Raw genomic sequence first — 12,406 nt, 5'->3', positions numbered from 1 at the left:
TAGGAATGGCCCCACCCCACACACCCCTGCCAGACTACGTTTCACTCCGTTCTCAGGGTCAAGGACCATCAAGCCTGCTCTGAGAAGCTGCCCCAGCCTGGCCCCAGCCCTTCAGTGGTGCTCTCAGGCTTCTCTGGCCTCCGAGTCCAGGCACTGCTCTTCTGTCTTTGTCTCAGCCCTCCTGCTTTGCTTATCCTCATCCCCCATCCCCACCCCTCTGCTCCTAGTAAATGCTCAAGGTGATGTTTGGTTAAAACATGTTAGCTGTCATCATCCAATTTCAGTTTTCTCATCTGTAAAATGAGGATAAGAAGAGGTAGAAGAAGGTTCTTTCCTTCTGGGCATGACACACCCAGAGCCCTGGACCCACACACTTGGGTAAATGTGACCATTATTATTACTTCCTGACAGTCATGAAATATATATGCTCTTCACCCTACTCCAGTTTATTTCTTTAAAACAAAAAGAAAAAAAAAAAAGAAGGTCTGAAATCAACCCTAGGGTCATTTATGAGTGTGCCCCATGGGCGAGGCTAGGCAGCTCAGGACCCGGTCTGCCCCAGAGCCTGGGAGAACATGACACAAAGCGTTATTTAAGGCCACTGCTGGCCAGAGCCCCCGAGCCAGGGCACCACCAGCCTCATGACCAGAGGGAATAAAGCCGGCTCTGTGCGGAGCCTCCCAGTCAGGGCGCCTGCCCCTCGGAGGCCGTGCTGCCCCGTGGCCGCGACAGCAGGCCCCTACATTCTTGCACGCGCACGTTCACACCCAGCTGGGCCGTGGGGCTCACCGCCCTGACTGGGGCCCGGAGCCGGGATTCAGATAGAGACTCTGCTCCTGTTTGCTTTGGCTGCTTTCTTGCCTACAATTCTGAAAATGGATTTTGATAAATGTTCTTTGGGCTTATTGGCCTTGCTGCTGAGCTAGAAGCTGGTTTGCTTGTTTCCTTGGCCGCCTGAGTTCCCAAGTAGCTCCAGGTTCCAGAAAGGGGGCTTTCTGCTGCTCACTCGCTCTGGCACAAAGCCTGGGTCCCCGCTCTGTCTCTGTCGTGGCTTCAGCTTTGTTCTGAACTCTGCCCATCCCACCTCAGCCCTAGGCAGGCATCTAGGGTGTGACACTGCCCTCTGTTCCCAGCTCTGCAGAGATGCTCCAGGGAGACCCTGGGGCGGGGCGTGGGGGCATCAATCAGCCCTGTCCCTGCAACTTTGGCCTCTGCCTGCTGACCTTGGTGGCTACAAAAGATCACATTAAAAAAAAAAAATGCTTGGGATCCCTGGGTGGCGCAGCGGTTTGGCGCCTGCCTTTGGCCCAGGGCGCGATCCTGGAGACCCGGGATCGAATCCCACATCGGGCTCCCAGTGCATGGAGCCTGCTTCTCCCTCTGCCTGTGTCTCTGCCTCTCTCTCTCTCTGTGACTATCATAAATAAATAAAAATTTAAAAAAAAAAAATGCTTCACTGCAGGGGTGGAGAGCAACCCCAGGACTTTAGCACCGCCAGTGAGGCATTTCAGAATAGGTGTGGTAAGTGGGGAGTGTAGGCACAATGTCCAAGAAGCGCCTCCATGAGAAGGTTCGGTTGGAAGCTATTTCTTCAAGAATAGGTTCAGCAGGCACCTATCATCTGCTAGTGCAGAAAACCAGGTGGAGTCACAGAGATGGATGAGACTCGGCCCTTCCTATGGCAGGCCAGTGCCCAGGCGGCAGTGGCAAGCACGCAGAGCCGCTGTCACTTCGTTAACAAGCAGAACCACATCCCGTCTCTGAAGGAGGCCCTTGTGACCCGAAGGAGAAGGCAGGCCCCTCCTGCTCACGCTGCAGGAACCCAGCCTGAGCGAAGGCAGGTCGTGTAGTGCAGGCCACACGTGCTCCCTGCCAGGGGCTGTGAGCCACGCTCTTCCCAGGCTTGCTCTTCTCCTGCTTGCAGCAGGAAGGGTGGGCATGGCTCTTCCGGGCTTGAGTTACACCTCCTTTGGGAGCATGCCCAGGAGGTCCTGCTGGAGCCCCTGCCTTTTGGGGAACATTGCTTCTCTGGGCATGCTTGGGTGGGTGCAGAGATGAGCCTTGGGCCCACTCTGCTTCTCTCCTGGCCTGCGTGGAACCAACAGGCAGTCCCGTCTTCTGCTTGCAGAATTCCTACCTGGTGCTGGCAGGCCTAGATGACGGGCTTGTGGCAGTGTTTGCCGTGGTGCGCGGTGTCCCAGACAACAGCTGCTCCTACCTGTGTTCACACACGGCCAACAGGTCCAAGTTCAGCATCCCAGATGAAGACATGCGACAGAACCCCTACCCCGTGAAGGCCATGGAGGTGGTCAACAGCGGGTCTGAGGTCTGGTACAGCAATGGGCCTGGCCTGCTGGTCATCGACTGTGCAGCCCTGGAGATCAGCAGGAGGCTGGAGCCCTACCTGGCCCCTTCGGTGGTCACCTCGCTCGTGTGCAGCTCTGAGTGCAGGGGGGAGGAGGTCGTCTGGTGCCTGGACAACAGGGCCAACTTGTTGGTGATGTACCACGCAGCCACCTACCAGCTATGCGCCCGGTATTTCTGTGGGGACCCCAGCCCGCTCAGAGACATGTTTCCCGTGCGCCCCTTGGGTCCGGAGTCCCCGGGCCGCCACATGGCCAGCCCCAAAGAACCTGAGGGGGACTCCATCGCAGACGTGAGCATCATGTATAGCGAGGAGCTGGGCACGCAGATCCTGACCCATCAGGACTCACTGACCGACTACTGCTCCATGTCTTCCTACTCCTCCTCCTCCCCGCACCGGGCCCCCGCGTCCTCCTCTAGCCTGCCCTGCTCCCCGGCAAGCTCTTCCAGCGTGCCTTTCTCCACCGACTGCGAGGACTCTGACAGGCTGCACGAGCCCACGGCGGGCTCCGACAGGTCCGAGCACGACCTGACGCCCGTGGACGGGGAGGCTTTCAGCCAGCACCTGCAGGCGGTGAGGATCCTGGCCGTGAAGGACGTCATCTGGGTCCCCAGGTAGGGTTCCCGGGAGGGGGTGCGCTCCTGGCTGGGCCACGGGAGCTGGCAGGTGCTGTCACGATCCACCCCCCCACCCCCAGGGATCTCTTTAGCAAACCTGAGAACGGTGGCACTTGGCTCATCTGCCCCCCTGGGAGCTGACCAGGCCCTCGAGGCAGAGTCGTGGTCCGCGGAGATTCGGTTTCCCGCTGGGAAAGGCCTCCTGGGCCCGGCTGCGGCGCCCTCCCAGTAACTCAATCCAGTCGCAGAGACGGCGAGTTGGTTGCCCTGCCTCTGTGCCCGCCAGCTCCCTTTCCCCCTGGAGAGCACAGCCCGGGACAAAACACTTCCCCTTCTCGGTTTTGGTTTCGCAGGCGCGGTGGCGATGTTATTGTCATCGGCCTGGAGAAGGACGCCAGCGGCCAGCGGGGCCGAGTCATTGCTGTCTTAAAAGCCCGTGAGCTCACTCCACGTGGGTAAGTCTCAGGACACCTCCTGTAGGCCCGGGGCTATGGTGTGGGGCATTGAGGCCCCTCTGCCACACCCCCACACAGTGGCCTCTCGCCCTTCTGTCCTCCACATCCACTGATGTGGCCATAAGGCAGAGCAGGAACAAGATGGGGTCCTCCAGGCAGCTCCTCGGGGGCCCAGCAGGTACCAGCTGAACCGAGCATTAGCCACTGGCCAGGGCTGGCTATTTCTGGGGTACCCAGTGCACCTATGAACCAAGTGTCCTGCCTGGGATATATGTCTCCAGGGCTAGAGTTCAACTGCAATGGAAACAGGGAGCCAGGTGATTCACTGGACTTCCCAGCAAGCAGGAAGGCCCTTCCTGGGGTGCTCCACCTGCCCATATAGCACCTAGAGGAGCCACAGACCTCGCATACACCACCCCTCACTATACCCAAGCCCAGTCTCAGCCATGGCTCCATACCCATCTTCTAGGGGGTCCTGCCAGGAGGCAGGCCAGACTCCACTGTGAGGGTCATTCTGGAGCAAGACAGCCTATCTGGATGCAGTGTGCATGGCCACGAACATGGGAGGCAGCACCGCCTGGTTCCCAGAGTCCCTTGGCAGCCAGCAGTATCCACAGCAGTATCCATTGACCTCACTTTGTCTGCTGAGCCTCATACTACAAATCTCCTTTATGGAAAAATCCCATTCGGCCTATTTGCCCCAGACCAGGACGACAATGAGAGAAGAAACGTCTATGGCGGGTCCCCTCTCTTGCCCAAAAGCATTGAGCATTCTCAAGGAGTCACCAGATCCATTGACCCTGCTCTGCCAGTAATTCCAGAAACAGGAGCTGGATTTTGTTTTGTTTTGTTTTTTCTACTGAGCCCCAGTTGACTTTGTGGGCTGAGGTAGTTAATCAGATCACAGGTGGGGCTTCTTGGGGAGCAGGCGACTCTGTAGAGCCCCAGGCCTGTTGACCTCAGATCACCCATCGTTAGTGTCCCTAAAATTTTCACTAACGATGTTTTTCCTATTCAGCAGCCCCAAGGCAGGTTTACCAGGAACCAGACACACTCCCTGTAGGAAGAAATCAGCCCAGGCGGCCAGCTGATAGGAGGGCCATAGCCCGATCCCTCCAGCTTTTTGCAATGTATCTGAGACACTGATTCCCTCAGTGCAAAGCTAATGAGTGCCCGCAGTGTGCAAAGCCCCGAGGAGGCTAGAGGCCCTGCTCATACTGGTTTGCGTGCTGGCCACAGCGCACGGCAGTGAGGGTTGGGACGTGGGCTTCCCTGTCCAGCTGAGGCCCAGCAGGAAACCTGCGGTGTGTGCACAGATCAGCAAAACCATCCACAGCCTCAAAAAACACATGCCTATAGTTAGGACATGCTGGCACAGGTTTTTTCTCTGATATACCATGATGCATTTCCTGCACTGGGAATTTAGCGTGAGAAGAACCAGGCCTGAGCTGATGTCAAGGGAACAAAGTCAGTGCTTCAAATCCATTATGGGCCATTGACAAGCAGCATCGATGGTGCTTTCTGGACACATGGAGGTCTGGGTCCAGTGACAGAGGCCACCTGTTCTCGTTGCATCTGTGGCCTTTCATGGGGTGAGTCCCTTACAGGCAATCCCCAAGAACACCAAGTGATGCCCTAGGCTCTTCTGTTAGGAAGCCTCTGCCTGCGGGCTGGACCACCGGGGAAGCAGGCATCCAAGCACATCACTGCTGCCAGGCTGGGATGTACAGATACCCCCAGACTGGCTCTGACCAAGTGGGGACCCCTGGAGGTTTTCTCAGACCTCCCCTCTCTCTGTAGGGTGCTTATGGATGCGGCAGTGGTTGCAAAGGACACAGTTGTGTGCGGCTTTGAGAACGAAAACATGGAGTGGTGCCTGGCTGTCTGGAGGGGCTGGGGCACCAGGGAGTTTGATGTTTTCTACCAGTCGTATGAGGAGCTGGGCCGGCTGGAGGCTTGCATGCGGAAGAGAAGGTAATTCCTATGGAATGACGGTCTTCCAGACCTGGCTGCCCCGGGGCCAGCGGCTTGACCCCTCTGCTGCAGCCCACCACCCACTGAAGGACTCAGAAGACAGACTGGGTTCTCCTGTGAGCCACTTGCTGCTAGAAGTGCTGAAAAGTTACCACCCTGGTGGTGGTTTGGGGGTTCCCCGGTTCCCCAGGGCAGAGTTAGCTGCCTACCTCCATTCTCCCATTGCTGGTTTTACAACCCAAGAGAAGATGGTAGGGCCTGGCTGGGGGAAACTCCCCCTGCCTCCTCTATCCACTTCCAGGAGCAGGGGAGGGGGATCCCGCTCCTGACTGGGTCACACAAGGTGGGGCTGGGCCCTCATGGCATAGTGGGCCTGCCCATTTTCCTACCCAGCTCTGGGATGGAATTACACTAGAGGCTCTCAGCTGGGGAGCAGTTCAGGGCAGGGTGGGAGGGGGCTGCGACCTCTGCCCCTTCCCCCAGTGGCCTCCAGGCTTTCAGCACATTTCACAAGCCCCTGGGTCCCCGGGGCCCAGGGCCCCCGCTTGGGCAAGCCAAGATCAGATGTCTCCCGCTCAGGAAAGTCTCTGTGTGAGAAGCCCTCAGAAGGACCCTCGGGGAGGAGCACTGCCCAATCCGGGGAATGAATGAGTTCCTTTAAGTGACACAGCTGGAAAGCCAAGAGCTAGCACAGTGCCCAGAGCACCCACTCAGCCTCTACATTCTTCTCCTGCCGACAAAAGGCAGGGGGAACTCAATCAGCAAGACTTAAGAAAGGGCCATGTGTTTATAGCTTTATGAAATAAACTTGGATGCAGCTGGAGCACAAGCCCTGTTTGTTTTGCACATAATAATCTTGTTTATCACTTTAGCAAATTAAGTAATAGCTCAGTGGTTAGGCCCCGGTTGTGAAGTCACATCATATGGGGCTTATACCAAATTATGTATTTGCTAAACATTGACTACACACATGAACAGCAAAGCATAGAATTCAAACTTGTTAACGGGGGATTTGTGGGTACGACAGCAACAGTTTTTATAAATTATGCACACACATACACACATGCACATGTACCATGTCGCTACCAAGAATAATCATTTGAGGCTGCTGAACCCAGAATGGTGGTGTGAACATGAGGTCATACTTAAGTGGTTTTGACCTTTTTGTAAAATTAAGTTATAAGAATCAGACTTAACATTCGCTGGGATATGCGGGCAAATGTGGTTCCTTTTATCTGAAAATAAACTGATTCTCTTGAGGATGATGTCACAGCCTCTGTCTGTAGAGTGTGGAGTAACAGCACGGGCTCTGTCCTGGCCAGGCCCACTCACTGTCGGGGTGCAAGGGGAGCCCCGCCAACCTTGCCTACAGCTGCCTCTGTGCAGGCAGCCCCACAGCAGCTTCCACGGGCAGAGGCAGCCACTCTGTCAGCTTCCACCTCCCCACTGCCTTTTGCTGGTCTGGGCACCAAGTCCAGCAGGGGCTGCAGGGCTGCACCCCTGTCCATGTCACTTTCACATCCCACCCTCATCCCTTAGCTGGACCTCAGTGGTCACTCCTCTCCTGCCCTTCCCATCCCAGCACCCCACAGCTGCCCCATTACTCCCACCCACCCCAACTGCAAACTGGGGCCTGTCCTTCTCCTGCCCCGATCCTGCACTCTACAACCTGCAGCCCAACTGCTAGGCTGACACTCAGGGCCCCCATGATCCAGTCCTGACCCATCTCTCTGACCTGGCCTCCCCCCAGACTGAGGCATAAGCTTCTGTGACAAGAGGCTGGCCATTCAGCCCACAGCCTCATGGAGCCAGCTTGGGGCACCTCTTCACAAAAGTTGGAAACCATGCAGGAAATGGTTTCACTACATAAAAATTAGAAACTTAAATGGAAAAGCTACCACAAAGTCAAAAGACAGTCAACTGCGAAAAAAATATTGGTGACAAATGAGAGGCAAACAGCTCATTTATATCTTACATACAAAGAGTTCATACCTTTCGATAAGAGGAAACACAAAAGGAAGAAGGCAGAGGACATAAAAAGCACTCAACCTCACCCAACAGTGAGGAAATAGATATGAGGACAGCAGCAAAATGTCATTTACTACCCTCACGTGGGCATTCCTGTGGAGATCCGCAGGTACCACATTGGAAGATCCACATGTGCAAAGGCCCTGTGGTGGGGCTGAGCTGCTGTGTGGGAACGACAGATGAAGAGCTAGTGTGGCTGGAACATTTGGAAGAAGGGGGAGCTCAGAGGCCCACTAGGCATGGCTCTATAGGCATGGATCTCCATCAAAGCTACTGGTTTTAAGTTTTAGGCAGGGACGTTTGATGACCTGTCTTTTAAAATCACTTTGCTAAATGGAAAGTGGGCTAAACGGGAGCTAATTGACCGTGGGGCCACCCCTTAGAGGGCTTTTTGGCCATCCAAATTTGGTGGATAGATCCAAATCCATCAAAATTTCAAATGCACAGACCATTTAGCCTAGCAGTCCCACTTAAGTATTTGATGCTGAATTTCCTGTGAAAATACCCAAAGGTAAAGAACAAGAGTGTCGCTGTAACATCACCTATAATGGTCCCAAACAGGAGACAACCCAAACCTCTATCAGGAGGGAAGTCAAAAAGTGCCTGAACTTCCAGCCATGCTGCCGTACTCCGCAGCTGCTCAGAGAAGGGCCGGGGCTAACGGCACTGGTCCGACATGTTCTCCAGGGTATAATAAATGCATTGTTTTTCTCAAAGGCAACTCACAGGGTGGTGTGTATAGAGTTACTATTTGAGTAAAAAAGAAATTCACAGGGAAAATATCCCGAAGGATGCCTGAGAGTTGGGTAGGCATCGGTTGCCTCTGGGGAGCAGAGTTGAGGCCTGGCATAGAGCAGTAGATCATTAGCTTCTGCCTTACACTTTCCTCACTGCACTGTTTGAATTGTATATAAGCCTTGCCTTGATGGTAAGTCAGGTCAGGAGGGACTTCTCCCCCGGGCCCCAGAAATGACATACCTCTGCCTTGCTGTCCAGAGGCCTGGGAAATCCCCAGGGAGGGTATCAGGTTCCAGGGGCAGGGCCAGCCATCTGACCTCATGGCTCAAGCAGAACCCACCCTGGCTGTCTTTGGGATGCAGGCAGAGGTGGATGTTCACAGTAGGAGGACAGCTGGGGGGGCCTGGGGAACAGTTGGCAAAGGTCAGTGGGCTGTGACCCTGGTCTGCCCTTGCCCATAATATTATGAACACGTGCAGCCCAACTACAGGATCACAGCCCCTTCCTCAGCAGATAAGCACCCAGCTTCCTCCCACCTCCTGCCCACCACCCTGCACCAGGGAAAACAGCACTTTCTGACAACTGGCCACCGATTGGTCACCATCTTCCAGGGCCACTGATTATTTGCAATCTCTGCAATGACCCTACCTGGGGGTGCACTAGACCCCACCTACCTGCCCAGCCCCTTGGACCAGGGGAATGGGTCCTGCTTTCTCTGCTTCTCCTCTTGCAGAAAGCATCTGCTGGAGCCTGAAGGAGGCATGGTGACACAGAACCCCCTCCCACCAAGGCCACAGAAAAACAGCACCGTGAAACCCCTCTAGATGCCAGCAGGCTGCTACCCTGGAAGAAGCCACGTCTTCTGGCGTGTCAGGGCCTGGGGCCTCAAACCCTCTGCTCCCTAAGTGCCTAATGATATGTCTCATCCTGGGCAGAATGGAGCAGTCTTGAAGGAAATAGGGCCAAGGGAGGTGGGGGCAGTCAGTTAAAACAGCACTTAGAGAAGCCCTGGCAGAGACTGTTCGGTAACAGACCATGGTTTGTGGTGCATCATTTCACAGCCTCCCTTACAGGGAAGGGATAGTGTGCCAATGGGTCCAGCTTCAGGGAAGCATCACCAAAGGGCTGACTCGGTGGGAACCCCTTGAGCCCTGCCCCTGCCTCCCTGGTTCTCAACAGAACATAAGCCCAGGGCCCTCCAGGGATTCTGGGAAGATCTTGGGACAGTGATAGGGAGGCAGCCCTCCATGCCAGCCCTGGATGCTCACCCCCAGTCTCCTCATTACCTCATGGACCAAGAAATCACTTCCTTGTTTAAGCCAATATTTTCCAACTCTCCACTACTAGCAGCCCAGTGCAATTCCTAAATGTTCGTGTACGTTTTCCACCAGCACAACTTGAGCCCTGAAGGCAAACAAGTGATGCTCTCAGGCTGGCCCTAACAAGTTTCTGTTCAAGTTCAGGCAGAGAGACCTGAGCAATGATGAATTGGAACATTCTGTGGCCAGACCTGCCCCTGAGAGCTTACTGCTGCATCATAAGAGGCTGGACATGGGCTATAGTTCTTCTCCCTAGAACAGCCACAATTAAAATGAGGTCCAGGGTTGCATCCAGGTTACCCAAAAGCCCACTTTGATCTCCCGCAAGTTTTAAACCCTGAATGCTGGGCAAGAACCTCCACCCCCACTTCTGTGACCCTGGTTTCTTCTTTGTGAGATGTCATGGAAGTTCTCACCCTGTCAGGATCAGGAGGGACAGTGTATGTAATGGACCCAGCCCAGCCCCCGATCCAGGGCCAGGACACCCTCCCCACCTCCTAGTCATGACCACTCCCTCCCTTGTCATTACAACCTAGGAAGGCTCAGAAACACTTGGAAGAACTATGGCTATGAGTAAGATAGGGGCTCATGTGAAACAAGTAGAGTTTGGGTCTGCTTTACAGTGAGTACTTGGTTTCATAACAGATGTAGCATTTTATGTATGTTTTATCTTCTTAGGGTATTTAAAGCACTGAAGGTAGTCTAATATTTTGATTTTTAGTTAAATGTGATGAGACTCGATAGAATTTTAAATCAATATTTAACGGGGGAAATTGGTCAAGACTCAGGTGTTACATATTAGGTATATAAGGAGTATAACATTTAAAGAGAGGTTGATTGTTTTGTGTTTAGCAGATCCACAAGCTTGACTAACCAGACATCAACAGTGTACAGGCAGTAACACAGGAGCCCAGCAGGATGCCCATAGCCTGACTCCCAGCCTTGCACCCAGGCTCACAAATCTGAGTTAACTGAAAGCAGAGGGAGAAAAAAATGAAGGTACTTCAGGTTTATAGGCTTAAAGTTCTGGATACCACCGCCCCCCAATCCCTGCCATCTCTCTGATCTACAGGTCAGAAAGATCCAGAAAAGGATGACATCCTATTCCCACCTCTCCCCAGTCACATTTCTCCCACTCCAGGGCAGACCCCTGCCCCACCTTCCCTCTACCTACAGAGGACACAGGGGAGGTCTGAGTGATGAAAAGAAAGATCAACACAGGGGCTCTGCTGTGCACATCTGTATGATTCTGCAGAAGTAAACCTTCAAGGAGTGGGACTTAGCTACATTTGGGGAGGCCATGATGGTTGATGGCCTTGCACAGGCCCTGCATGCCACTGTAGAACCTCTCTCTTCCATCCTGACTACTGCAGAATAGAGACCCTACCAGAAGACTGTCTTCATCATGCCTCACAGCAGGTAGAGTTTTTGTATGTGATAAAAGTTAAGTTTTTATCAGGGTGAAACAGGTTCTTATCAGGCTTATGTTTTATGTAAGCCTCATGGTAACCAGGAGGCAAAAACATAGAGTAGATACACAAAGAATAAAGACAAAGGAACCAACGTACACCACAATAGAAAATCATCAAATAACAACAGGAGTCAGCAAGACAGAAAAAAGGAATAAAGCAACTATAAAATAGGCAGAAAACAATTAATGAAATGTCAATAGTAAGTCCTTATCGATAATTACTTTAAATATAGATAGATTAAATTCTCCAGTCAAAAGACAATGAGTGACTGGATGGATAAAGAACGAGACCCAAAGCTGTCTATAAGAGACTTTACTTCAACTTTAAGGACACACATAGGCTGAGAGTGTAGAGTTGGAAAATGATATTCTATGCAAATGGAAACCCAAAGACAGTAGAGATAACTAAATTTACACAAAATAAACTTTAAGTCAAAACCAGTAACAAGAAACAAGAAACTAATTATATAATGATAAAGGGGTCAAATCATTAAAAGGATATAACAATCGTAAAAATATATGCACCCAATACCAGAGCATCAAAATAAATAAATATTAAAATTTGCAAAAGGAGAAATAAATAACTATACAATAATAGTAGGGGATTTCAATACCCCATTTTCAACAATGGCTAGATCACCCAGACAGAAAGTCATCAAGGAAACACTGGATTTGAACTACACTTTAGACTACATGGACCTAAAAAACATATACAGAACTTTTCATCCAACAGCAGCAGAATACACATTCATCTCAAGTGCATAGGAACATTCCCCAGGATAGATCATATGTTAGGTCACAAAATAGGTCACAACAAATTTAAGAAGATTGAAGTCATCAGTATCTTTTTCTGACTACAATGCTAAGAAACTAACATTAATATCAGGAAGAAAACTGGAAAAATCACAAATATATGGAAATTAAGCAACACACACCTGAACAACCATTGGATCAAAAAAGAAATTGAAAGGGAAACCAAAGAATATCTTGAAACAAACAAAAATGGCAACACTGTATAGCGAAACTTATGGGGTACAGCAAAAAGCAATTCCAAGGGATACGTTTACAGAGATAATGCCTACAATAAGAAGAGGGAAAACAGATTTTAAATATACAATGTAACTTTACACCTCAAGGAACTAGAAAAATAATAAACTAAAAAAAAAATAAAGTTAGCATAAAGAAGGAAGTAACAAAGATCAGAGCAGAAATAAATGAAACAGAGACTAGAAAAACAGTAAGAAACATCAGTGAATGTCAACTTGCTTTTTGAAAAAATAAAACTGGCAAGCAAAAGCTAGACTAAAAAAAATATATCCAAATACATAAAATTAGAAATAAAAGGGGTGGAAGTGAAACCAACGCCTGGCTCGGAGCAGTAGCCTTGACAGGGCCGCCGAGGGTTTCTCTGGCCAGAGCTGCTCGCACCAGTCTACAGC

General features: G+C 51.7%; 1 protein-coding gene across 4 annotated transcripts in view; it reads left to right on the top strand.

Annotated features, from left to right (window-relative positions):
- LRRK1 (leucine rich repeat kinase 1) overlaps window positions 1-6,670 on the top strand; it is a 124,310-nt gene extending 117,640 nt beyond the window's left edge. For all 4 annotated transcript variants that reach the window (XM_025437937.3, XM_035714357.2, XM_035714359.2 and 1 more), the window contains 3 exons: window positions 2,129-2,979; window positions 3,336-3,437; window positions 5,238-6,670. In XM_025437937.3, the coding sequence (XP_025293722.1) occupies window positions 2,129-2,979; window positions 3,336-3,437; window positions 5,238-5,415 (1,131 nt within the window). In that variant the 3' untranslated portion in view covers window positions 5,416-6,670. The remainder of the gene's footprint in view (window positions 1-2,128; window positions 2,980-3,335; window positions 3,438-5,237) is intronic.
- The last annotated feature ends 5,736 nt before the right edge of the window (window positions 6,671-12,406 follow it).

Source organism: Canis lupus, chromosome 3 (genome assembly GCF_003254725.2).
Source record: "Canis lupus dingo isolate Sandy chromosome 3, ASM325472v2, whole genome shotgun sequence".
NCBI classification, from domain to species: Eukaryota; Metazoa; Chordata; class Mammalia; order Carnivora; family Canidae; genus Canis; species Canis lupus.
This window is presented reverse-complemented; position numbering and strand designations above follow the sequence as displayed.